This window comes from Orussus abietinus, unplaced genomic scaffold, assembly GCF_000612105.2.
Source record: "Orussus abietinus isolate OABI.00-Male unplaced genomic scaffold, Oabi_2.0 scaffold23, whole genome shotgun sequence".
Classification (NCBI taxonomy): Eukaryota; Metazoa; Arthropoda; class Insecta; order Hymenoptera; family Orussidae; genus Orussus; species Orussus abietinus.
The window spans coordinates 114,224-142,179 of NW_019394258.1; the positions used below are offsets into that span (position 1 = coordinate 114,224).

A 27,956-nucleotide genomic window follows, 5' to 3' on the forward strand; every position below is an offset into this window, starting at 1 on the left:
ACAGTTTCAACAGCATCTCTGTGGGTACTCTCATCTTTTCTCTGACACGATGTGTCCGTCGGTACGACAGTTACCGGAGTGGATGTACATCTTTACGACGCACTCGCCGGTCAGCAGTTTTTGTACCCTCCTTTTTTTTTAATAGAAAAGGAGGGATGGTATCATCGAGTGATGCGATGTGTCTAAACAAAGAATTGAAAAATCTACAGTGCAGACGTAGGAAGTCGTGTTGGAAATTTTGAAAGAATTCTTAGGCTTTTACGTCTCGGCGGTGCGACGGTAAATTATCAACAGTCAGTGTACATGCCAATTGTCGAGCGATTTATCGGTAACGGGTAGTCCTTTTGAAATATTTCGCAGTGCCATTTTCTTTCCTAAAAAGAAAACTGAAGTATGATTGCTGTATATTCTTGATAAATATGTGATGTTAAATGTTAATAAATGATTTGGTGTGGTAGACAATACGAGGAAGATATTGAGGTGGCGAAGAGCAAACTCATGGTGATCGAATATTACTGCGGCCTGGGATTCATTAGGTGAGTTTGCTGCATATGATAGTTATTTAATTAGTTTGCACTTGGAAACTTTTAATACATTAAGGAATCAAAAATGTGATACTGATAAGGAAGTTTTCAGATGATGTGAAAAACAAAAAATCGGGCCCCTCCGGGATTTGAACCCGGGACCTCCTGCACCCAAAGCAGGAATCATACCCCTAGACCAAGAGGCCACTTGAGAGTACAATTTAAGAATGAAGTACTTAAACCGAAGTGAAACCCTTTTTAAAATTGTCGATTCTAATATAACACTTTTTTTTTAAATATTGAACAAAACTGTCCGACATTTTTACACATAACTCGTAAGCACCTAGGAATTATCCTGACCCTTTCAAAATTGGGATTTTAAGAAAAACATTTTTTAACTTAGCCCAGACCAGAACGAAAATGGCGTCGAGTTTTCATATCTCGATTGATATACAGTTATTGAAGACTCTAATATGAGAAACGTTTGTCATGACAATTGTACGACAATTCATAATACTCTGGTAATCGAGAAACTCGCATTTGAACGGGGCAAAGGCAAAAAAGTGTCTTATACGCTTCTATGCTAAAACAATGGTAATTATATACAGTTTAAAGCTATCGATGACAGGAACACCTCATTTCAGCAATAAGTTATCATACTTGTTACAATTTAACTGCGTACTTTTCGGATACCATGTGTATAATTGTAATCATTTTTCAGGGAAAGGAGCAACATGTGACGTTATGGTTCTTCCTTGACTTCTTCAATTGATTTTATTCAATTCTTTTAACTGCTACGACGAACAACAAGTGGCCTACTTATACACGTGTTCTCTTAAAAAACTACAACGACGAAAACATCACTAAAGTCCATAGAAAAGGAGTACAAATTTCGGGTGAGATGGTAAAATGACAATGAGACACCACGGAATGTACACGTTAAGTATTTTCAATGGTATCGGATGAATGAGATTTCTCTTCGAAATATATTCGCACAGTGTATACAAATTTATATTTCCAGGTTCTTCCATTTGCGTAAAGATTTCAACTTGGTCATCAATAAACGCCGCATTTCGGTGGAAACGGTAAAAATGTCTAAACATTAAGAAGGTATAAAAAATTCGCAATGCGTAAGCGAAATTGCGTAACTTACTCGCGATCGCCGCGCATTGTTTAACAGAATATTTTCAAACATTCGCATTTCTCTCCTCCCTGAATACCAAAGTCCGTTCAATATTATGTAAATTCTTTGTGCATACTATGTACAACAATGTCTTCACGACGGAAGTAAATTACGTACTCTTGTAAATCATTACGCCATCGCGATGTAAACGATTCAAAGTGCTGCACGGCTAATCATCATCTCCGGGAACATTTAATTAATTCTATATATAGTCAACGAGGATTCTGCAAAATGTCCGAGTAATAAATAAATACTCATCTGAATTCTTTTCTTTTTTTTCAGAAATAACTGCAGGTCCAAAGTGGAATGTCATTACGAAAACTCTTGTAATACTGTGAAGTACGCGTAAGACCCATATTTCTGTCGACACTCCGATGCGTTAAGTCTAATTATTATATGTACACTTCTTATCTAAACACCTCCAACTATATATTATATCTAGACTCAAGAGAAACATGTCGACGGTGAATTAAACCGTAGGTGACATTAAGTTCGGTAAAATAAGGAGAAACTAATTTCGTTAAATGGTTACTTATGAACCTTAGTATACAATGCAAGATATATATATCTTTCCCGAATTTCGCGTACAAGGTTTCAAAAAGAATAAAGGATCTCCTTTTACCAAACCGGATCGTGGCAGTGACGGCTTCACAAAATACATTCTCCCTCACAGAAATATCCTCGCAAGATTACAATAACAAGATATGTACACGATAAGGGAGGAACGCTCGTTATCAATCGTTACAGCGCATATTAGAGAAATATATTTCTCAGAATGTACTTTCCTCGGTGAGTATCAAAGACATTAGAAATGGATTCCCCGAGATACTTCTAAAAGAACATTTCCTGACGTTTGCTTCCGAAGGATCCCAAACGAATCCACGTCGAAGCGTCCCAAGATCGGCTGCTGAAGTTCGGCTGAAACTTCACACCCTGGGAGACCCGTCCCCCCATAATTGGTTCTCCATTAGTTCCTCATAAACGCCTACGTGTCGTTGCTGGGATTCGTCATTGCTTGAGGATTCTGAATAGTCGGCCCATCGTTCGCCATCAAAGTCGCCACAGGTTCCGAAGGGTTGGGGTTGACTCTTCTGCCCCCAGGGGGTACGTAATACCACCAAGCCAGGAAAAAGAATAGCAAGGATGCCGCTTTGCCTATCAAAGCCAGTGCCAGCATGTACCTGAAATGAATGCAAGTCGCTTATAACATCGGCGCGATGCTGGAGGTTTTCTTTATAATTTTCACCCCTTCGCACAGGGAGGCATCGTTCCAGGATTCAACTCACCGACTCATGTAAAAATTGTCATAGACGAGACACGCCCCTCTTCCCTCGCACGTCTCGTGCCAAAGGACGCAGGTCTCGTCAATGAGGGCCCCGAAGACCATGGGAGCCGGTATGGTGCCCAGGATCCTGACTTTGATCCACTGAATCCCGAGGGCGAAGGATCTCTGGTCGTGCCTGACGACCCTCAGGGTGGACGAGAGTGCAGGCATCGTGCACAGGAAAGTCATGGTCATGTTGCAAAATGCAAGAACTATGAACAGCCAGAGATGAGAGCACCGACTGGGACAGGTGGTGTTGATGGCGTCGTACGACACCCTTAACCCCGTGGAAAGGACGGTCATGTTCGAGGAGGGTGCATGTATGCAGCTGCACTCGGTGTAGACCTGCATCAAGAGTATCGACGCCTTAAAGTAACATAAAAGTGGCATCTCAGGGGTCAATCGCTTATGAAACATTTCGGGGATCTGAATCATTTGAAAATTTGCGACAGAAAAATATGGAGGACCTAAAAGGAAGCTCCCAGCCCCCATGAATTTCAATTTTCTCATAACAAAATTTTTAAATAAATAAATTTAAAAGAAAGATGGAGTATCACGTGTGTCAAGACCTTCCGTAGAGTCCCCATATGCGCGCTGTAAAATTTCAAACGATTCGGTGCACCCATTTTGAAGAAAAGTTTCATAAACCAGATCCTTCAGACGCGGAGTTCATAAAGTAACACGAGTTCCCGGTTTTCTATGAAAATTCCGGGTTTCCGTTCAACTGGAGTTACTTAAACGTCAATACCTCCTCCTTGTAGGATTAAATTAGGTTTTTTGGATCGTAGTACCTCGACGTCGTTTACTGGAGTGGCGTGATAACATCCGGCATAACACGGCGAGTAATAGGTAATGCCGTTCGATCCGCATATCGGATTAAATTCCGACGTCGAGCATCCGCATCCACGGTTGCAGCTGCTGTCCAGGGACAGAGACTTCCTGAAAAAGGCAATCGGATTCAAAATAAGTCACGGAGACAATACCTCGTCGATCTATCGATTTCGCCGCCTCCACTCGATAGTCACTCCCAGTGAAGAGGAGCCTCCGGATAACGAGCACCTCACCTGGCGACGCCGCTGTAGGGCACCGTAAGACCGGCGAAATCCAAATTTGGGCAGTTAAGGGCGAAGCCCAGGGTGAAAACTATGCAGACAGCCGTGGCACAGAGGCAGAACTTCAGGATTCCGGAGCAAGGCAAGTTCCAGCGTTTCACCAGGTAGCCACCTAAGAAAGTGCCTCCACCGCCGGCAGGTACGGTCACCAAACCTAGGTCCAAGAGAACCACTTTGAAACTCCTAAACTGGGTAGAAGCTCAAGACTGACTTTATAAAATCACGGGAAGGATTAAGTAGATAGAAGAACCGAAACGAAAAGGTCAATAGAGGGGGTCAAAAGAGTTCCCAAAATCTCACCAACGAGGAGCGCGGCGGAGCTGGCGCTGACGTTGAACTGGTTCTCGATGAACTTCGGGAGGAACGCCGCAAAGCCGGCGATCAGCAATCCCTCGCTGGCCCCAGCGAGATTCAGCATGAAGAAGGCAGGATTGCTAAGCAACTCCAGAAGGGCCCTTGGGATCTCCCGGATTTTCGAGAAGGCCTCCACCCTGGCGTTGGTAGAGGTCCTCTCGTGGGCCTCGGAGATCTTCTTCTTGGCCAGCTCTTCAGATCCTGGGAATAGAAATTCCTCGTTCATCCTTAAATCTCGAGAGAAGCGGGTGGGAATAAGAGTCGACACGATGTTCGGGTGTCTTCCTTGCAACCTGTCGACCTCCACCTCTCGCCTGAATGGAGCAGATTGGGACGACAAATCCCGAGGGCGAGAAAGGGATACCGAGGGTCTCTGAGCTATTCTTTGGTGAGTTGACGGTTATCCTTAGCGTTAGGGTGCCAGTTGGCAGTATCGGTTATCGGGTGGGTGTGTCTCTTCAGGGTACCTGGAAGAGATGCTGGAAAGGCGAGGAGCGGCACGGCGATCATGAAACAGAGGACCGCTGCTGCCAGGAATCCGATCCACCAGGCACCTACCCACACGTTGCTGGCAGGTGTCAGGCCCAGGCTGGAAATTTGAGAAAATCCGCCATTAGGGTCTAGCCAAGGAATATGGGATTCTCCAGAGGGACCAGGATCGCCCAAGAAGGTGATTTCCCTCACATAGGAATAAATATATTCTTGTTTATAAAAAAATATATATGCGGAAATAGATAACTTATCGCCGTAAAATATATCTGAGAATATATTCCCGGAAAAGTTGTCTATTTCAGCATATATTTTTGTTGTATACAAAAATATATTTATTTCTATGTGCGCCCGGCTCTTTCATGCTACTATTTTTGATACCAGATAAACGTGGGGATGGTATCATAGGTTCACGAGATTGTCTAAACAAAATTATTGATCATATAGGGCGTTATTATAAAACGGAGGCAAGGTGGGAAGCGATTTCTGGTGCAACTCCTAGACAGGAAGTGAAGGAAAAAATCGGCCAACTTTCACGGGGGATCCTTTGGTTCCCAGGGATGAGTTCCGGGAGAAAGCGGCGGTTTCCGGAACTCCGGGGCGTCTCCCGTTGGACTCGCCCTCTTTGGCGGGCAAACTCGGGAATTGGCGGAGTTTTGCCTTGGCTAAATTATTGAGAAACCCCGGAAGATTTCCCGAGGAACGCATTCTAAGTCGAAGGGGATTTCTATGCAAACTGCTTTGGCAGTCGTTCGGGAAACCCGGCACTCATTTACATCCGCGGAATGTTTCTCAACTAAGGGTAGGCTTTCCTTTTCTATTTCTTAATTCCCGAAGTCCTGCTCCTTTAGCTTCCGTTCTCTTTTTGAATTTCATCCGAGTTTCTATCCCTCCCTCTCGATAAATACCGAGGGAAACATAATTAGAGCCCTAAGAGTCGAGGAATTTTCTTTGGCTGGACGCGGGGGGTGGAAAATTCCCACATTCAGGGTGAATCCCTTCCCACGAGGGAAACTCCCGGTACGTTGCAACAACTGGCTTCCTATGGAACTTTTTCCCTCCTCTTTCTCCATTTCTCTCTCTCTCTCTTGTCCGAGAGATTACGCGACCGGAAGTTGTTCCTCCGGACGTTTTCTCTTGTCATTTCCCTCTCTCCGTTTCCTCTCAATGTCGGAGTCGCAAAGTGGAGCCAATTTTCCTTTAGAGCCTGCAGAATTGCCGGACGAGTCTCATCGAATTAGCGGAAATTCCATCTTCTCGTGCAATTTTATCAACGACATAATTCTCTATGTTTCTTCTTCTTTTTTTTTTCTTAAGGACGAAAACGGGGGTTAAAGATCTCATAAAACTCTTTCGCGAGGAAAACCCAAGGAGCGAGGGCTGATTTGAAATTACTTTTCCACGCGATTCCCTAAGAGCACTCTCGATCGAGCTTCGAGCTCAATAGTCGAGTAATTCGGCGACTTTTTGAACTTCCACGAAGTAGCACGACCCTCACGGAGGGAATCGATCAGATTCCTCTTTTACTTTTCCCGATTCCTGCCAATCGCCCTCAAAGCATATCGACGAATCCCCTCCGTAGCACTTATCGGAGAAGTACTGCACCTAACTCCGTTACGGGGCGATTCATTTTCTTCTTTTTTTTTTCCCCGCCCCATAGCCCCGGAAAAAAGAAGAACCTGCGAAAGGGTGATTGATCGTCGGAAAATCCCTGACTAACCTGATGATCATCGCTTATCGAACGGGTTGAAAAACTCCCCCCGTCGAGCGATCGATCGGAAAATCATTCGATTGAACTCTCCGAAAAAAATGGCCAAACGGGAAGAAATATCAGGAAGTGAGGAGAATTTTATACGCGTGTCGTTGTAAAGAAATTGAGGGTACGTGTAAATAACGAATTATTAGGTTCATTCTTTTATTTAGAGACGACACACGCAATGGATTTCGGGGGGATGAAAAAAAAAAATTAGTAACAAAATGGTCCTTTCAGAGACTCCCTTTTCAGATGAATTATTCCCCGTTCACATGCAACACGTTGGTACGGTTAATTGAAATAAAACGTGACGCGTTCGGCCGAGAAGGGATTTTCTTCCTTCCGGCTTTTTGTACCTTTACCGTTGAAAAACTGTTTCGTTTAGATACATTATACCGAATATCATAATGTACTCGTACATGTGTCTACGCAATATTCAGGATTTTAATTTGACATGCCAGTTAAAAAGAATCTCCGATAAATTGTCATAAGATTCGGGAACTTGTTTGTACATTTGCGCACTTGCTAATAATTAATTCATATTAATGATTTAACTGGTGTTATCAAGATTGTAATTTCAACGCGACCTTGAATACTTCAATTGCATGAAAATTACGATTATTTTTAAGAGGGCGTCGTCTCGTCGGATTTATATATAGAAGAGACCGAAAAAGACGTATCTCGAATCGCGGAAATACTTTCGACCGATTATCCAATTTCGAATTTGGAGAAATTCCTCGATTTCGGCTCGCTTACTTTTTCCTTTATTAGGAATAATCGAGCTTGTATAATTATCGCAGGGTATCTTCGGCCGATCGGAATCCTTTTTTACTTTCTACGGCGTGTCGTTGACGTTCGCCAAATTCGACGTGCAATATCGGCGAACGAGCGGCCGTCGAGACTCGTCCAAACATTTGGAAAATAGGACGCCGAAGTGCATCCACGTCCCCGCAAATGTTTGTCGCAAATATTTAGCCCGACAAAGTGGTTTTTCGGAGCGGGCCCGAGAGTTCGGCGAGACTCGCGACTCTCTATCCCTCCCGGAGGTGGAACTTTGTCTCTTTGCGAGGAGAGACAAACGGTTAAGGACATCCTGAAATCGCCGATTCCGCGGAAATCGACCCGGGGAAAGGTAATCCCTGCATTTATGCAAGGACAGGACACGAGGATCAACCTTCGAGAGAACTTCGAGGGAACTTTAACTCCCCTTTCGCGACCTACCACAATGCGGGGAGTTTGAGGCTTTCAAGCTCCTCTTGATTAATCCTTTCACTTTGCTTATTGTCTCGACTACTCGTTTATTCACTCACGAATCACGTGGTAAAACATTACACCTTCTCGATGGAAAATTAAGCGGGGAATTTTATTGCTGAATTTTTTTAACTCCCTTTTCGCGACCTACCGCAACTCGGGGTGCTTGAAGCTTTCAAACTCCTTTTGATTAATCCTTTCACCTTTTTTATTGTCTCGACTAATCGTTTATTCGTCCACGAATCACGTGGTAAAACATTACATCTTCTCGATGGAAAATTAAGCGGGGAATTTTATTGTTGAATTTTTTTAACTCCCTTTTCGCGACCTACCGCAACTCGGGGTGCTTGAAGCTTTCAAACTCCTCTTGATTAATCCTTTCACCTTGTTTATTGTCTCGACTAATCGTTTATTCGTCCACCAACCACGTGGTAAAACATTACACCTTCTCGATGCAAAATTAAGCCGGGAATTTTATTACTGAATTTTGTAATCGCAACTTCTTTAGCCAAGGTACGGTAATGTTGTTCTTGAAGGTTATGCGTCACTTAAAATCTGCATACCTTAATAGAAGTGCGACTCGCCCCTCAGGCATACAATGCTTCCAGAGAAAGTTTAATAGTAACTATCTCAGTAGTCACGAGTAAATTAAATTCCATTTTTAAATTCCGAAGGAATAGACATATCAGCACGAGGTAATGTTCTTATCAATTTTTTGCTAAGGTATTGCGCATTACCGTACGATAACCTGAGCTACAACCGATATGAGAATTCACTTCGGTAGTTCACAGGCGGTGCACTTTTTTAATATCAATTCCCAATCTGAAAAAGTCTGGGTTAAGCTCGCTTCGGCTCGAAATCTGCATACTTTAATAGAAGTGCGACTCGCCTCGGGAGGCATACAATGCTTCGAGAGAAAGTTTAATCGAGCCGAACTTCAGAGCGCACGCAGAGGTGCTCAACCCCCGCGAGGTCCCAAAGGGCGAAAAGCGGAAGTGAACTTGAATTATGACCGAGAAGCATAACGGCCGATATTAATGGTGTCTGGTGGCTCATGAATCGCCGTCCCCATGGGGAAAGTGTCACGCGGCGAGAGGCAATGTTTGAGAAAGACCGCGAGATTTACCCCTTTGTCGAACGTGCTTCTCTCTCCCTCCTGAACTTCCCCCTCGAACTCTTAGGGGATGATGCGCGCCGTCTACTTTGTTCGCATAGTTTTCTGTCGCCACACTTTCCAAGAGGCACTCGTAAAAGTTCCTGACTCGGAGAGAAATTTATAGGGAAGTCATTACCTGTCTTCCTGACAATTTCCCCGGCGGTTTGGCTCCCCCCGAAACGGCTATCGGGGTTCAACGTTTGAAAAACGGGGATTTAATGGGCAATGGGGAAACCCATCCTCCCATAGGATTCCCGTGATTTCCAATTTCGATTTCGACCCTCGAGTGAAGGAAGAAAAAAAACGTAGAAAAATAGGAAGGAAATTGACCGCGTTCATTAGGACCGAGCCAAGTGTCCCCATGCACTTTATGCAACGCGGTTCCATTATCTTTCCCGATTGAAAATCGAAATACGCTCTTCCCGCAGGGGAAATTCCTTCCGACTCGGGGTTTTCATATTTCGCGGTAATATCGAGTATTAAAGAGCGGGTGGCGGGGCTGCACACGCGTAAGTGCGGAATGCACGCACGTAAAGGACACTCGTTTCCCGCGTGTATAATGCTCCCGACGAGCGGCCGATAAATCCCGGACAGAATTTAATAAAGTCAAGCCGGCGTTCCGCCTAAACGCTCTCCCGCGGAAACGCGAGGTGCATATTTCAGAATTCGCAATATTTAAGGCGAAAACCCCGAATGCCGATTGCCTCCTTTGACTTAAGCTTTGTCAAATTGTCCCCGTAATTTCATCCCGATTTTTCACGCCACGATACCTACATCATATGCAATTCTACTTATATCTATCCCATTAAAAAGTGTTCGCAAATCTCATGCATTTATATGTACCAAATCGTCCTGAATTCACAAATACAAATTGCGATTTAAAGCAGGGTTGTGAATTTATGAAAAAAATCCCGAATTTTATGACAATTTTATTAGGGTATAATTCCCAATTCTTGGGAAACCTCGAAAATGTTGAATTCTTGTAAAATGTTCAGAGGATAATTGAACAATATCTTTGTAGCTACGTAAAGTTGTGTTAAAAAGGAACATCTACTTACGACCCAGCATCCAAGGCGAGGAAATCGACATAGAGATTCAATAGTTCTCCGCCGATTACGTAGCCGCAGGCTGGACCGATAATGGCCATCGTGTAATAGATTCCTGGACGGATAATTTGTTTATCAATATTTTGTAACGATTTGTACAGTGAAGATCGACCGAGGGTAATTATTCTCACCTAGATAAACGGAGGACATTTTCTTAGACACGTTCTCGTCGAGATAGGTGACTCCCAAGGTGTACAAAGGGGAAGCGCCGGCACCGTGTAAGAGTTGAGCGATTAAAAAAATGGCCAGATACAATCCACTGTGGGGCTCCAGTTCGGATTCCTCCGAGCCATTGCAAGATGTCTGGAAAGAAAAAGAGATCTTACAACAAATTAAACGACGATTTTGCTTCTAGTCTGGGCTAAATAAAAGAAACTTTTCTTTCTGTGAAAAAATGAAATTTCACGAGCATCACGTTCTTCCTTAGGGCCTTCATAATCACGTGTTAAAGTTTCAAACAACGAAAAGTTTTATAAATACTTTGACGTTTCATAGGACATTTCATAGAATGATCCTTTCATATCGCCTTAAATAGCCCTTAAAACTGTTTGAGGTCACTACGGAGAAAAAAACGATGACAACTCCCAAAAGCAACCCCCGAGGGTCCGTCTAAAAAAGTGACCAATTTCCTTTCCAAATCCCAAGGTGCGGCCGACAATTACGGGGAGATCCGAGATGCAGGACACCCCTATTAGGCAGCCTTAAATTTTGAGGAGGCCTAAACCGCCCTTAATGTCCACCCCTAGGAGAAGACCTCTTTCAGAAGACCCCTCGCGTCCCTAGGGACCGACGTTGAATGCTTCGGCCTCTCTGGGTCGAGTCTGTACTCACTAAATGCGAAGACACGTTGGCCACCCTCTGGCACAAGTATTCGTTCTGCGATCCTCCCCTGTACCGTCCAGCCAGGTAATGGGGTGCGGCGAAGAGCAGACTCCCGAAGCCCATCACCAGAACTCCGATCCCGACGTACCTGAGGGCCAGAAATTAAATCAGCCCCGTGTAGGAATTTCCTTTCTTTATTTTTCCAAGGATACGAAACCTTCCGAAACTTTTCCCGAATTTCCCCCCCGAAGCGGGAGGTATTCCATCCCGGGAAATTAATTTAAAATCCTCCCCTTCAAGGGAACCAAGAACCCCCGGAGGCTTAATTAAACGCCGCAATCGAGCTATTAAACGATATTAATATTAATTAACCAGGTGGGCCCTTTCAAATCGCTATCGATACCGATCGATCGACTCTAATTGGTCTCGTTCCAGCTGACCTGGGCTTCGAAGCTTTCGTCCGTCCTCCCAGATAGCTGACGGGGACCAGAAGCAGGAAACTCGCGATGTCGTATCCTCCGGCGATGAGACCCGTCTGGGAGGACTTCAGGCCGAATCTCCTCTCTATCGTCGTGATAACGACGTTGACGAATCCGTTGACGACCATCCCTGCAAGGAAAAAGGAACGTGCCTCCTCAGCAATACCAGGTAATTAAATATAATTACCCTAGATAATTTACCGACATTTTTACAGTAAAGCGTTACATACTATACGCTAAGAGTTCTTTAGGTAAATTACGCGAAGATGGGACTTCATTTCCATGCCTCATATTCCTATTTATGTACGATGATAAGCATAACCCCCTTTACTCCGCAATTTAATCTGATAATTTCAGAATCGATTACAAATAAAATATGAATAGAGACAGGAGACCAACTCACAGAAACCATGATGAATTGGGTAGCCTTGATTTAAAAAATCTATACTTTCCCATGGAACGTATGGTAAAGTGAAATAAAGTCTGGAAGGCCCCTTCACTCCTGCCAGACATTATTTCTAACTCTCTATTTTTAACGGAAATATTTATTCACAAATGAAGCGCACTTTGGATAGTTAAAAAAGAAAAAGTGAGATTACAGTACCGCCATCTTGGTCCTGCATATTACTAGGTATAAAATATTTCGTTTAGGTAATTTATGTAAAGAATCTCGAGTGACGAGTCACTCTTCAGGGCACGACCCTGCTCTTCAGGATGAGTGGTCGAAGGATAATGGTTCCTTTCGAGTGTCCGCGCATCGCCGTAACCCAATCCCTCTCTTCCCGTAATCAGAGCCCCAGGACCCTCGTCGTTATCAGCGCCCAGCTGATTCGCGTCTCAGGGGAGGGCAATCGGCCCCGAGGACTCGACATTATCGAGGAATCTATCGATCGATTAATCGGCCCGGATTTTCGGACCCCTCGAGGGCGATCGGGCCTCTAGAGGCCGGCCAGCCTCGGCCCGGGCAAATCTGCATACTCACAACGCTACGCGTATTTACACGCCGGTAAAATCAGAAGTGTAAACTCCAAGGCGCGCCTCGCCGGTAAATAGGCGCTTTTAACCTCTCTCGTAAAAATAACGCGAAAAATGAGCGCGACCGGGCAAACAGAGATCCCTCGAGAGAGGCAGGAACGCCGGAAGGGTGCGCTGGGAAAAATCGGAGAACGCGACCTACCGTGGGAAACGGTTCCTCTTTTTTTTTTATTTATATATATATAATTTTTTTTTTTCATCACCTTGACGTTCCACCTCCCAGTGAACGAATGAAATGAAAATATTTTCTTATTTCCTGGGCTCCATTATTTTTTTCGTAATTCACGCATCTCTTTATCCGTCGATCCACGTCCCGCCTTTTCTCACCCTGGGCCATGGGTGGGACACCATTGTCCGTCAATTCAACAGTCCCGAAGAGCAAAAGTGTACCGAGGTCGCAGCACGACGCTTATTGTTTCGTGCCGAGGGGAGACCCGCACGTTAAATCACCGTGGGTTAAATTTGTTTAAACTAAGTACCAGAACCAGTGGCGGGGGCAAATTTGCAGCCCTCCCGGGCCGATCGGCTAACACGGTTTTCCTCCTTGGAATTGACTCCTCCCTCTCTGTCCCTCGCCCTTAACTTTCGTCCCTTTGCGCGCGCCCCGTCGCTCTCTCGCTCTCCCAGAAAATTCGATTTCCGGTTATCGTCAGTCAACCCCCCTGCCCTCCCCCTGAAAGCTTTGAAATTGCATTTGAATGCGCCACTGCCGGTAATGCAGGGCACGGTGCTGACGCGATACGTCACCGAGCGCAGGTCGCTTGACATCTCGTAGGTCTTGTCGAGATTCGATCTTCGAGTTCCTCCCCCCCCAGGAGGAATTCCCTCCTTAAAGGGGTGACGTCCCCCACCCTCGCGACGGCGCTAAAAACACGCCGGAAATGAGGCGCGTCCACTCCCGTGGAAAGTCATAGAGTTTTCCAACTGTACTTTCGAATTGCGCAATTATTGTTCTCACGAGACGATTTGCATTATGGACTTGCACACCCGCGATTTGCATTACGGACTTGCATGCGAAAATCAATGATTACTGATTTTAGTTTAAGTTTGTGCAATTGTCGCAAGACGGCCGTAACCTTGATTATCGAGATTTTCCGGTCATTCCGCTTGAACGCAGAAGGTTCTCACTCGCGATTTGCATGCGAGCCCCCGTGCGCGGATTACATGTGTCGACACCCCGGTACAAGCTCTCTCGCCAACGTAATTCGCTCCACTTGGCAAAAGCTATCGATCCCGGTTAGGCAAATCCCGATTACCATGGTTCAAGGCAAGCGACGTTACCCAAGAATAAACGTCACCCCCCATGGACGGCGACTTGCCCCCTTTCGGGGAGGCGCGACGCCGAGCGTTCCGCAAACGTTCACACGGCCGCTAAATTCGCCCTACAATTTTTTGATAAATACACAGATTACGATAAATCGTGGCTACGTGTAATATGCCCAGTAAAATCGAGTTCCTCAAGATAGCCACCCACGTAACGACGAATCGTAGCGATTTATAATTTGTGCGGTTAACTCGAGTTCCACAATGTCGCCGCGTCAACTAAATCCGTACACTCTTCCACCCCAGGATTTATCATTAAATGCGTGGCCGGTTTTGAAGAGACAATAATTTAGATATAAATCTCCGAAGAGATATGAATTAAATTAAGAGGTGAAAAGGCTGGTAGTTAATCGCCTAATTAAATACCGAATTAAAGGGTACGCACCTTGCATGGCCCCTGCCCAGCAGAGCCAGAAGAGGGCCCATTTCGCCGTGCGAAATTTCTGCAGACAAAAGGGCCTGAACCAGAGCCATCCGCATTTCTGATTTTCCGGAGGGTGTCTCGGCTCGTTCCGCACATCCGGTTTCACGTTTTGCTTTTCCGGGCCATCGGCGAATTGCTCGGGCAGGCTGGACAGCGTCTCGTGCATGTCCGGGACCCCGGACTGAAGATTCACCGAGAAATAAGGGAAAAATCTCGAATTAAGGGAGCACCTTTCCGCCGAAAATCCCGGAAAACCTAAAGCGAGGACAAGACATTCGGGAAAATGGTGGGGAAAGAAAAGCTCGCGCGAAACTTACGCCGAAGGCGAACTTGTCGCGCATAGCTTCGCCGTCGTTTTCGCAAGTTTCCTCGTCAAGTAAGCGACGCGTTGCGCGTCTTCCGGTTTCCTCGGGAAAGCCGGAAAAGTTCGTTTCCGGTAAGCACTGCACTTAGCGTAAACGCAACACGTACGAGGCTGAAATGGTCGCACCTGGTGCCAGGGAAACCCCCGTCCTCGACATGCCCTCCTTTTCCCCTGGGGCACTAAATTCCGAACATACCCCTCACCGTCTGCGATAAATCTTGGGAAAAAGGAAAGAAAAGCCGAGAAATACAGTCTCGCCCCGTGGGGAGTTAGAGCGACCAGGTGCTCATTTTCCTGCGCCGATACCTAATTAATAATAAATTAATTCACTTTTCAGAGGAGGGGTTAGAGGAGGTAACTCCATGATTAGCGTCTCATTTTGATCCAGCTTTTCCTTTTCGTCCCGATAAGTAATTAGTTAACGATAAATCGATTCACAGCACGCGGAGCAATTTCGGGATTAACTGCGATTTTTTTGTACGTGCAGATAATTAGTAATAAATTCATTCCCTGCTCGCATAATGTCGAGTCCTAGATTATGCGAGCTTTCTAGGATTCTAGGATTTCATTCTGGGATTAACAGTTACGCGTAACTACTTTCATTTTCCTTTTTTTCTGTCTGACGGGACATTTCCGTCGAGTCGTTAATTGCAAATCACCTGAACAGGTGAGGATCGAGCTCGAGGGGTGAATTTTAATTGCAGCGTCAGCGAGAACTTCCTCTCGAGAAGTGCATCTCGCGAGGTCATAAGTGACGTTTTCGATGCATCCATGATCCAAGAACGATTCTACGAGATTTACAAAAACGCGAGACCTAAAAAAACGATTAAAGCTTGGAAAGGACAGTCCCTTGGAAAGTGGGGATTTAATTTCGATCTTTGCGGGATTGCTCGCGTCCTATAAGATGACATAGAACCACGTGTCTGACCGGAGTCTCTCGTTAGACAATAAAATGAGAAACGCTTTATTTTCGTTTCCTCTTCTCGTTTCCTTTTCATTTTTCTTTGGTAACTTTATCTCCGTGACTTTTATCACCGCTCGTCGCGGTAGTTTCGAACTAGCCGGAAGGCTCAGTAGAGATCTCCCGAACACGTGTTTTTCACGTGCAACGTGCAACGAGTCGAGTAATCAGCGTCCTTTTTGCTCTCTTATTCATCTCGCCTGCCGTCCATACGTGCCGTTAATTACACGTAATTCCCTGGCAGAGTTCGCCCCCTGAAAGCCAATCCCGAGGAGCGACTCCGCTCTAAAGATTTCACCTCCCATTACCGACAACACCTCGTAAATAATATTCAACGTTTCTACATTCCCCAAAGAAGTACAAGTGAAACTGAAGAAAAAGGAAAAAAAAGAAAGTGACGTCGTCGCGCGTTCTTAACCCAGTATTCATAAATTAAATAACATAAATCAATCCGCGAAGAAGTATTCCTCAAAGTTACAGAATACACTTAGCATCGATTTGCATATAACTCTCTTTCTCGTTTTTCGTATCTTTTTTTACGTGTATCCTACTTTCTATCCTCACGAGACGCCGAGGACTTTCTCCGTTTTCGCTGACATCTCAGCGAAAAGTCGAAAGTAAGAGCGGAAGGGACGCAACGTGAGATGTGCGCGGCGGCGCGGTCGACACGCGACTGCGGGCGGCGCGCCGTTCCCGAGCGCTGCCACCCTCGGGCTTCCCCCGCCGCCCCTCCCCCCTGCGCTATCGGCGCCCCACCTGTCCGTGACAACACTCCCCTAACCTCCCCTAACCTCCCGCACCCACCCCTGACCACCCCTAAGCACCCGTAACCTCCTCTAACCTTCTCCAACCTCCGGCTGGTCACCGAACGACGACCCCATGACAAACCCGTGACAACCTCCCCCTGAGCTAGCTGTTGCTTCGTCCTAAAAAAGCGATCCTGCAACAATTTCCAAAATGGTTAAGGAAAAATGAAAGGCGTCTCATGGATGTAACTCAACTCACCTTAAAAGAAAAAAATTGTATCACCTAAATTTCAAGGCTCTAGGGAGGGTCCCCATGAATCTTCACTTTTCAGGTTATTGACCCGTTATTAATTTTTTTTATTTAGGAAAAGTGAAATAAATTCGGTGTCAAGACTTTCTTTATGTCCGTAGATTCGGAAAGTTTCATAAAGATGCCACATCGATTTTATGGTTGCCTCGGAGCGTTTAAAGGGTACACGGTGGACCTCCCCTCTTCGATCATCCCCATAGTGACAGGGTGGGTAGTTAAGCGTTTTATTATTTTTTTTACCCATTTTATCAATTAACTTCGTCAGGCTCGGTGAAGTTCCTCCGAGGTGGCCGCGCACCGCGAAAAATAAGGGTGAATGCCGGATTTCGCCTCATCAATCTTTCCCGGGGTAGCAGGGTGAATATAACGTGCTTTGTAGTGTTTCCTTTTTTAATTAATTTCACCCCGAAAACCCAACGCGGTTCTTCCTGGTTGCCTCCGGGACAACCCTTTCCACGTAGGTTGCCACGTACTGTTGCTTCGGGGGGCGCAAAGGAAATGAATGGTGGACCTCCCTTCATCAATCTTCCCCCGAGGTGGTCGGATAAGTGGGCGAGAACCTCGCTCTCCTTTTTTTTTTCCTTTTCAGTCCTTTAAAATTAATTCTCCCGTGAAAACCCGGAGAGCCTTCCCTGACCCCTCGCGCGACCCGCCCCGTCTGCCCGTGACAACCCTGTGACAACCCTGTGACAACCCCTGACCACCGACCACTATTTCCTCTAAAACATGGAAGAAAAAGAACAAAATAGCTCAGCTTTCCCCGACAATCTCGTTCTCAATGAGTAATTAAATACTTCCTCCTACCCCTTTTTAATTAATTTACTAATAAAAAAGGTGACAACCTTCAACCGTCTCCTCTCGAGCTATACCACGCTAGCTTGTGATAATTCTATGATAATCCTTGACCACTCACCACTGTTACCCCTAAAACACGTGAAAGAACAGCTAAATACCTCAACCTCCTCCATCAATCTCGCCCTGAAAGAGTAATTAAGTACCTACCCCTTTTTTAAATTAATTTTCTTATATAAAAAAAAGAAGGTGAAAGCCTTCGAGCAGCCCTCTCGAGCCGCGCCCCATCTGCTCGTGACATCCTCGTGACAACCCCGACGTACACTTATTACTTCGTCAAAGTGCACAATGAGAAACGATTACGGTCTCCCATTCGCCGACCGAAAAGCTAAGGATAATTTCAGGCGACGCCAATTACACGCATTTTCTAATCACATTATTTATTCGTCCCCTTTCATCGCAATTCATTGCCCCCGGCCCAAGTGCACTTACCCTTGAATTTCCGAAGTACCTCGAGTGCATTTAAAGGTCCGCCCTTTGGTGCAACCCACCCCTGGTGCGCGGTAGCACCCTCCTCGCCGCCCCTTCGTCGTGAAAAAGGACGCGGGAAAAATTAAATAAATTAAGGAAACCCAGGTAGACGTGGCCGGAAATTTACGATCTGAAATTTACCGTCCGGGGTCCAGCACTTCGAAATAAATCATCCCGATAAAGCGTCCACTTCGAAACAGCTTGTCCCCCACCTGGCCTCTCTCTCGTTTAACGTCTCCGTCTCGCTTTCCATTCCTCGGTCCCAGGGCAGGAAAACCCCAAGGAAATTCGCATAATAATCCCCCTTCCGCATCCCGGGGTGGTTATTTATGCCGAGGTGCCCTTTCCATTTTTCATCTTCGCGTTCGCTTCGCCGATATACTGTTAAAAGACGCCACTGTTGAGGATTATTTTCCTCGCCCCTCGGCGTGCAATTTCATCCCCTGCTCCTCTCTCCTCTCCTTCTCTCCCGGCGTTTCCCATTTTTCCGCTTAATTAATGAAGTATTAATATCGGGACGTTGTTACGCTCCGAAATGATCGGGCGATTTGAGAATCGAAAATTGAAGGTTTAGGTGAACCCCCCTCTCGGATTAATTAACGGGAGATATTGCTGCGGGGTTAAATTGTATATACCGAATGGTTGGAAAATTAAAAACCGTGACAATGGCCGGAAAAAAGAAGCTGCAGGGCCGCCCTTTAATGGCGCTAAATGCAACGCGACTCCGCCGTGTCTGCTCGCAGCTTAATTGCGTTTTCCACGGGAATCCCGTCGGTTTTCATTAGAGGGTCGCTTGTTTTAAATCGAGGGGAAGGAGCTCCCTGTCTTAAGGATGTCTCGGCTGAATAATGTTTGCGAAAAGGAATCACGCCCAAGGAACGTCCCCTGGAAAGAGAATTTCCTCTCGCGAATGGGATCGAATCAGAAATCCATTCTCCTTACCTCGCGAAATAGCATTGATTTATTATCAAGGTTTTACAAAAAAATCCCTAATCTTGAAAAATAATTCCTTAGAAAGTTAAGGCCTTACAAAGCCTAATTAACGTGATTACTGATTCTAGGCCCCATCACCCCTGGATTATTAAAAAAGAAATGGCGACGTTTGAACCGCTCGAAAGATTTTTAATATAAATTTCATTCAACCAGTTGTTTCATATTTAGGATATATCTATTCTATGATATCAGGGTGGCTAGAATTCGTATGCAGCGCCGATATCACGTAGCAAAGGTCCTGAAGTCCGTGGGATTTCATTTTGAATTACGAGGGAGGGTGGCAAAGAAAAGACATCAGTGGCATATGCACGTGACACTGTATATATGTATACCCCGTGCAGTATAGACCCTCTATTTAAATCAAGGACTCACCTCTATGTATCTACATATATATGCCATTCTTACTATTTCATATTATTATTAAGAGTTCACTTAATTCGTATGCAGGGCCGACGCGATGTGGCCCCAAGTCCGGGATTCCATTTTGAATTACGAGGAAGGGTGGCAAAGGAAAGGCATTGGCGACATGTGCACGTGACACTGCATATGTACGTGGTGCATATGTACATACGTGGTGCTTATATACAGGCCCCACGGGTTCGTTCGTAAATCCTCGGATTCGTTTACCCCGAGTAAACCCGAACAGCGCAAGAGAGGATTGGTGGACGCGCCACGTGACCCACGACAAACAAATTTCATACAATTATTAATAAGGGCTAGTGGCTTCCGTTAACCCCCGCCCTGGTTGTAAATGCTCCATACCATCGTTATTAAAATTATCATCGTCTATTCTCACGGTAAAACTCAGTATTTCCTATTTTTTTCTCAATTTTCATCCTACTACACCGCTTAAAAAAAAAAACAATCTGTAACGAATTCACTACGCGTGTATCGGAAGTTTTAATCATATGCGGTATATTAAATTTAAGACACGCTTGTAGGTATATCTGATGTGGAATCTTTTTAATTTTTCAAGTTTTTAAAAAATCCCGATAGGATGCAACATTCGAAACTCGGTCATACAGTCAAGTGTTAGTAATTCAGGACGGCGCGACGAATTTGTAGTCTCGGTACAATTTTGTATCCCTGGGTTGCATTAAATTTGCTGATATTATATTATTTTCAACAGTGCATACCCGGGCGGGAACTTTACATCGTTAAGGAGGATTCATGGCTTCCGTTAATTCAGAGCCCCTTTCCTCTCTCCGGAAATTCGCTTTTGGGCCCTCGAATTGGCACGTGGCGAGCCAACTCGTAGGCAGACCCGTCATTTTACGCCCACGGTGGAGGGTAATCGCGTTGACGATTAATTATCACGGGACCAGGGTTCTAATCAAGGTCGGCGGTCTCAAGGTGCGCGGTCTCGATTCAAAGACCCTTGAATTTCCATTTTGAAAACACTTTTCTGTGAGAAATCGATGATCTCGCGGAGGGGGGCGCGTCCACTTGATTTTAGCAGTAATCGAGGCTTTGGTTTATCGATCTCTCCTGTTTTGGATGGCTATCAATTATCGGCCTCCCAGAATCTCGGGCATTAATCAGGGTGTAATTATCTTGCGAATTGTGCCGATAATCCCCGGTAATGCTTCTAGATATCGCCCCGGCACGTTTCGTGAGCGATAAAATATGCACGTCGTTAGTGTCGCGCACACGCGTGCACTTAGACCTACGTGAGGTACCGAGTCATTGTCAGCTAGTGATAGCAGGTACTCCTAATCGTAATCAAGTGTACAGGTACATATCTGTAAGAGCAAATCGACTGCACGATCCGTGTAAAACACGATAAAATAATATCTGGCTGAGACAATAGAATTGTTCAACATGGAGTATGATTAGCATATGAAAAACGAAATATTTGTTCAAGGTATCCGAATTTTTATATCAACCATTTCTGGCCGATTAAGTCAAATATTCTGATAGATCACCCCAGGTACTAAATTGGGCACATTTATTAAAAATATTCGGCTTGTTCATTGAAGTATTTTTCCTATATTTAACAAAACAATTTAATTAAACACTTTACTTGAAGCAAATGGGTTCGATGTAGTGAACTAAAATTCTGTTCCCTCGACCGGAACATTTTCGGCAAGGAATCAAATTTGACTCAATGGACAACATTATTTTTTGCGTGTAGGTACTTGGTTTTTTTCCCCTCCGAATTTTCCATCAACTGGTGGAAAATTCCGAGGTGACACGAGGATAATTAGCATCGCGCCGAATACCGTTAAAATCTCGCGGGCGGAAATAATCTACTTCCAATTAGCAGGACTCAGTGCGACTAGTTACAACAGTTGCAGCCAGGGAATTAGTTGCTGGAAGAACAATAGAAAAAGTTCCTCCCGTTCGAACAGTGCCCAGGATTTCGCTGACAAAATCAGTTCGCACGCCGGAGACCTGCGTTAATTTTCCGCTCCGTCGACAAACAGGATTTTCTAGTTTATAATAAATGCACGTATCGCTGGACACGGTTTTCGAAATTCGGTCTCCCTTGTGAATAAAATAAACCATAACAATGTTTGCCTCCGTCCTACCGTTTATTAACCCCGATGCGTAATCGCAAAATCGAAGGGCTCCGCAATACCGAAATTCTGCGATAAGGACTTGAATCTTCGTTTCTTTTTTTTCTTTCTTTTTTTTTTCCCCAGGAGAAAGAGAAAAATCTCCGAGAGTTCCCTCGAGTACGAGAATTTAAAGGAGCTCATGCAGGATTTCGAATTTCCAACCGGCGGGTTATTTTCCCTTCTTTCCCGATTTTCCTTTATTTCCAGCCCCGGCGCTGCGTTTTCCGCGATAATCCAGATTCCTCCGGCGATCCGCGAGATCTCGACGCGGAGTATATCGCTCCGATATCGGTTATCGATTCCAAGGGCCGCCAACAATTGTTTCCCGCGACGATATCCCGATTTTTCCCGAGAAATAAGTCCATCAGCTGTCCGCATTCACGTATTCTTCATTTCTAACGAGGATCGTTTCATTCCATCGTTACGTGATTAGTTTTTTTCATCTCATTTTCGGGAATTTCTTTGGGGGGCCATTTTGGACTGGAAGGGGGTCGGAAAAATTCGGAGAAAATTCCGGGGTGGCGAGGGTTTCATTCGGAGGAAAATCCCGCGTCGATCGGCCGCACGGGGGGAGGGGAAAAACGGAAAAGAGGGAAAAAGCTGGCACCGCGAACCGAGGATGAAAGCGCGCGAAAAGGTGGCCGAGGAAAGCGCGCTCGCGAGTGGCGAACGCGCTCGTATCGAGACACAAAGCTCCCTTTTGAGCCGAGGGTTTCGTCCCCGTTTTCAGGGAAATATCCGAGCCCGGGTCATTGTTCGAGGGGCTCGATGCAAGAACGTAAGTCTCGGAATTAACGGCCCGTAAGACGTGGACGAGGAGTCGTGTCACGCGTTTTTCCGAGCACGTTGCCCGAGTAATCGTCCCCATTGTCGGTCGGCTTTTCTCCCCAGATATCACTAAAACATCGAAAACGACGCTTAGATGACAGATTCCACTACCCTAGGGAATTTTACTGACCGCCTGTCGCCATTAATCACCTCGGCGTTAAACACGAAAATAATTCTAGGACTCTGAAGAGCAGATGCGGCACGTCCGGGTACCACAGACCTCACATAATAAACCTAACACCTTTTGTTATTAAAATATGAACCTCCATAATGTACTATGCAATATCTCTCCAAAATTGTCTAGATTAAACAGGGTTTCTTCTTTCTCCCCCACCTTCGATCATCAACTGACTTTATATTTTCCATCCATCGAGCTATGATTTCCTGGATTAATCGGATTAATCGTATATTCTTTTCCCTTTAATTTTCCCGCAATTTCTATCATCAAAATATGATTTTGCCCTTCCCATTCATAATTCACGGTACATAATTTCCCCCATTAATTGGATTTCTTTCATTCCCGGACCTTCTAAATGTGAATGTACGTTTCCCATCCATCCATCAATTCGTAATTTATTGGATTAATTGGATTTCTTTTTTTTTTCCCTACTCTGCGATATACAGCCGTAGATTCCCGAGGGACGAACCGAGGCTCGCGGTTTTTCCGCTCCAAAAAGCTTGGTCCATTAATATCGCCCCGAGGAGGGAGGGGACTTTTATTTTTTGCCCCCTTTCGACATCTTGTCCGGGTTACTTCGCGTAATTGCGGAACAATCGCAGCTCCCGGCGTACTGCGCCCATCGAGCAAATGAATCGCAAACCGCTTTCCTGGTTGCAGATAAACGCGGGTACGCGCACGTATGTAAATATATAAAGGTATATAAATCCCTGCAGGTGTGCAAAAATATGTGAAATTGTGTAAAAGTGCGACATACAAGAAGGGCTCGCATTATTCCGCAAAAAGGAGCCAGACACCCGAGGACGTACCCGCGGATGTAGTCGAGTGCGAGCAATCTTTATCACGGGGGAGTGATAAGAGCCAGGGGTGCTTTTTACCCCGACTTCTCCATTCTGCCTCGGGCTATCCGACGATAAGAAATAAGAACCCACCCTTAGGTCGAGATTTCCGCAATCTGTGGACAGACCTTCGTCTTAGGGATTTCCCTTTCTTCGGATCTCCCTTTTGGTCTTTTCTCGATCCTCCCCCGATTCGTAACGAGAGAAAGAGACGACTTTCTTGAAGGCCGAGACATGTTTCATTGCACCTCCTAAGGGAGGGTGACATTAAAAAAAACTCCACTCTATATTAAATTCCAGATTAATTTTTTACATGTATCGATACATGTTCGGATACGTACACAGTCGTCCCTCAATTTACGTGGAGTATCCCTTCGACGTGAATTCGTTTTGCGCGAATGAAAATCGCGTAAATAAATTCTGTCAGGACGAAAGAAACGATATTCGAAATAAAACCTAGTACTTGCAATTTTTATTACATATCATTTTTATTTCAAGTAGCTTAATAAGAAGAAAATAATGACGTTTCTGAATTTTTCTAATATATTTTAGATCTCTTTAGGAACTATCTTCTGTGGGAAGAAACAAGTGTCGAGTCCAAGGAAACGTTTCCGCCGGATGGGTCGGTGTTTGCGCTGCGAAAATTAGCATTTAACTCACCCCAGAAATTTGCAAATGGTCATGCGATCTGCATACAATCCTGAAGTATGTTTTCCCTCCCCCGTTTCCCTTGAAAGCCTCAACCATGAGAACATTTTTATTTAAAGGTGATATGAAAGTCCAAATGTTTAAACAACTTGTCTCCAAATTGGGTGCACCGAATCATTTGAAACTTCATCACGAAATTATGGAGGCCCTTTCATTTTTTGAAAAATGTAATTTCACGAGCATCGCGTTCATTTTCACGTTTTGATGCATATATATAGATTGACCCTTTCATATCACCTTGAAAGAATTCAAACTACTTGTTTTAATAAATTACAAGAGTTGGAGAGAAGTAAAGGGTCCAAATTTCTTGTGGCGCGTTTTCGAATAAGCCCCGAGGGTGACGGAGACAAATGGAAAGGAGAAATACATCCAGGAAGAGAGAAAAGGCTACAGGAAACCGGCTACGAGTCTGACAGAACGTAACCTTGCCTTTGATCGAATCAATGGACCGAAATGGTCAAGCCACTTTCTACGGAGGAGCCTCTTTTATTCGGAATCCACTTACAGGAAGTTCCACTTTGTGGAGAGTGCGATATTTCTTCCCGGACTGCGTAACACCATACAAATTTATTTTTTTCCCCTTCAAATCTAATTGCTACAGAGAGGCATTCTTAACCCTAGATTCCCCAACCGTTGGTTTAAATTGTTTTTATAATAATTCCTACCTCAACCTATACTGCGCATTTTCTGGAGTTACGCATTTTTCTATAACATACATATGATTAATTTTATCATTTTTTTTCTCTCTTCCCTTTATCTTTGAGATACACTTCTGTGTGTGTCAAATAATTTGTATGGTTTCTTTTTTTTTTTTTTACATAATTGTGGGTTACATTTGGAGTATTGCTATTTCACTTACCGGCACATCGGGCGAGGCATAGGTGGGATTGTCTATTCCGGTCGTCATCTTCAGCCTGTGGGAGACAATGAATCGGTGTTAAATCGATTCGACATGGGGTGAAAATTCATTTTTGAAAAGTCAATTTTGAGTTAGGACGCATGCGCGCGAGGATGTATCTTCTTGTCATTTGTCCTGGGGCAGGGTATAAGAACTCGTATCATTGCTCGAGATAGATCTCTTGCACTCGCGAGCCATAAGACAGAGGATTTGATAGGTGTAAATGAACGATAATGGTGCATGGCGGTCCAAGTAACAGGATAATAGCCCCTCGCGGTTGAATTATTATGCACCGTGGCTAAAACGTCTGCAAACTCCTTCCCGGGGATGGATTTTTACAAGGGAGCCTCGCAACACTGCCAGACAGAATTTATCGTATAATTATTAATCCGGACGACTCCTCGTTAAATAATTAACCGTTTTTCGTTCCAATCGTTTCCTACAAGTTATCCGGTCGACGTCGATTTTTTCTTTTTTTTTTTCTACGCCGCCCTTAAATGCGGAAATAAATTCAATTCTGTTTAGCCGGGCGGCTGTACAATCAGGGAGAACGAAAGGTTCAATTACACCTGTTGGATGGCTGCTCAAATTATGGGGTTTCTCTTCCTGTTTGCATCCAAGAGACAATCGACGATCGCGTCTCTTGACTTTCCTCATTCTCCGTCGACTTATCCTTCTCGTGGAAAACTTCGTAAATTTACTATATTTATAGGAAATAACCAGAAAATACCAGTGAATAAAGTCCACGGAATTTTCCTAAAAATTTCTCATAGTTATATACGAGAGGTTTGGCAATTTATGGAGTACCGGTAAAATTTAAATTCCCCGAAATTAATATCACCGACGTGGGGGTAATTTCTCTCGATTCACGTCCAGAGAAAATGCATCGGTGCTTTGGCCGATGCTCATCGATCGATTATTTTTTTTTTTCCTCCAAGCCCGCTGGATGTTGCAGAACATCACCGTCCCCTTTTGTTATCCATGTTTCACGTTTTTCGATAGCAAAATGACGAGCGATTCTATATCCAGCGATTTAAACCGAGCTGCGGGAAAATGTCGCCCCGTTACCTCCGACATTTCCACGACGTCACCATTAAGAATCTCTTAAATTAAATTAAGGGCGGATTTTCCAGCTTTTCGCGGAAATTCTTTTCGCGAGCTACATGGCGGGGCCTTTAAACGGGGTGAAAAAGAAAATCGGTTAAAATCGCGACCCAATTATGTAGACTTGGTACCGAGTTACGTTGACAATTCGTTGACTTTCCCAGGTGGAATTTTCGCATTCAGACGTTTAGTTCGAAGTGCAGGCGAAACATTTTCTAGGCATTCGGGGGAGGCAAGCGGCTACAAAAGCAGACGGGGGGTTTCTGCCTGGAAGATGGGAAACAAAAGCGACGTATTCGGGACAAGAGGCAATCTCGCGATGTCAATGGTACTCGAAGTGCTCGAAGGAGCTTCATACAGGCTCGAGGTTCGGGAAAACGCGGAAAGCCAGCCGAGCCCTAAATAACGAGAAAAGTTGAAAACTTGGGATAACCGGAGCCCCTTTTGCGGGGCCCTCGTTAGGGTGCCAATGAAAACCCTGGATTCACGCCACTCGTCAGTAATTACGGCACTGAGCTCACTTTCAAACCCTCCCCATAATTACACGTCATTTCCTTTACCGCCCTTTAATAATTAAATCCTGGACATTCGCGGTCTACGCACGCGACGGGGATTTTACAACTATAATATACGGACGAGAAAGGATTTTCCTTTCATCCACCACGAGCGGAAATTCTTGGCGCGACGTTTCTCCGGGCGGAAAGAAAAAAAATATAAATAAATTAACACGGCATTGAACATAAGTTTCAACGGATGTACGTGAAATTACTCGCGACTGAGAAACTTGAAAGGGAGAAAACAGCCGTGGAAACGGATTGTAAATTAAAGTCGTATTTAACGAAAAATCATATTTAATAAAAGTGCCGACTGAAAGAAGAACGGCGAAACTTGCCCGTTCTATTTTCCTTGCGATAAGCAACATTGTATTTCGAGATAAGAACTGTCATTTCATGATGACGATATGCTAATCCATTGGTACACTTCCTTCGACTCATTTCGAGATGACTTGACTTGTGTCTGAGACAGGTGCCACTCAGGTGGATTGGTATTTTGGTTAATATTAATTAGGTGGAAAATGAATGTAGGATTAATTATGATTTAGCAGGGTCACTGTTTTCTAAGGAATTGTTTTTCCTCACCTTGGAAAGAATCGGTGTGTCACGAGTTGAGATGATTTTTTGACACTTTTCTACGGGAAATCTTTGGCTTCAAGTTGTTGTCCATAGTCAGGATCCGATTTTTCCGTCCAGATTTTCTTTTGGGAGGTTTTACATCGATTTTCAGATTTACCTCGACTCGAGTGTCGACCTTTCGACTTGACTACTCACCACTCACTCTCTGACTGTCAACCTGGGAGATCGTGTCCAAAGTGTAGAATGTTGAGTGCCAAGAGTGGGGAATATTGTTGTTGTTGGAGGGGGTTTGAGTGGATTTGGTCGTAAAGATCAGGCTTCTCTCTTTCTCTCCTCTCGTTTGGTGTACAGAGATTCTCAAACTCCTGAGTAGCCGGTCTAGTAAAACCTCTTTTGGCACTTCAATGGGAGGGAATGGCACTTTAATGGGAGAGAAGGGCACTTTTATGGGAGAGAATGTTGAAGAGGTTTCCCGGTCACCCATCCGAGACCTGACCACAGTCAACGTTAACCTTGAGACTCGTTTTCTCTCTCTTAGACTATTCGAGGCATATATTATAATAAAAGAAAAACACCTAAAAATGCGAGCATGCTTTTGGTCAATTTCATAAATTATTTTCTTCCTCACAGTCGCAGTCTGATCGGAAAGACGTTTACTTAGTGAAAGACCGTAGC

The 27,956-nt window shown here is 44.7% G+C and overlaps 1 protein-coding gene and 1 non-coding gene across 2 annotated transcripts; both read right to left on the reverse strand.

Annotated features, from left to right (window-relative positions):
• Window positions 1–658: 658 nt before the first annotated feature.
• Trnap-ugg lies at window positions 659–730 on the reverse strand. The gene has a single exon. It is a non-coding gene; the product is annotated as a tRNA-Pro (tRNA).
• Window positions 731–1,279: 549 nt separating this feature from the next.
• LOC105696650 (solute carrier organic anion transporter family member 4A1) lies at window positions 1,280–27,486 on the reverse strand. Its single transcript, XM_012419271.2, has 13 exons — window positions 27,288–27,486; window positions 25,006–25,060; window positions 14,297–14,516; window positions 11,515–11,683; window positions 11,084–11,222; window positions 10,384–10,555; window positions 10,205–10,307; window positions 4,965–5,086; window positions 4,444–4,698; window positions 4,096–4,297; window positions 3,823–3,970; window positions 2,994–3,376; window positions 1,280–2,888 (listed from the first exon to the last, which is right to left on the reverse strand). Exons 2-13 carry the CDS (start codon window positions 25,051–25,053, stop codon window positions 2,693–2,695), a joined length of 2,157 nt encoding a protein of 718 aa, XP_012274694.1. The 5' UTR covers window positions 25,054–25,060; window positions 27,288–27,486; the 3' UTR covers window positions 1,280–2,692.
• Window positions 27,487–27,956: the final 470 nt, after the last annotated feature.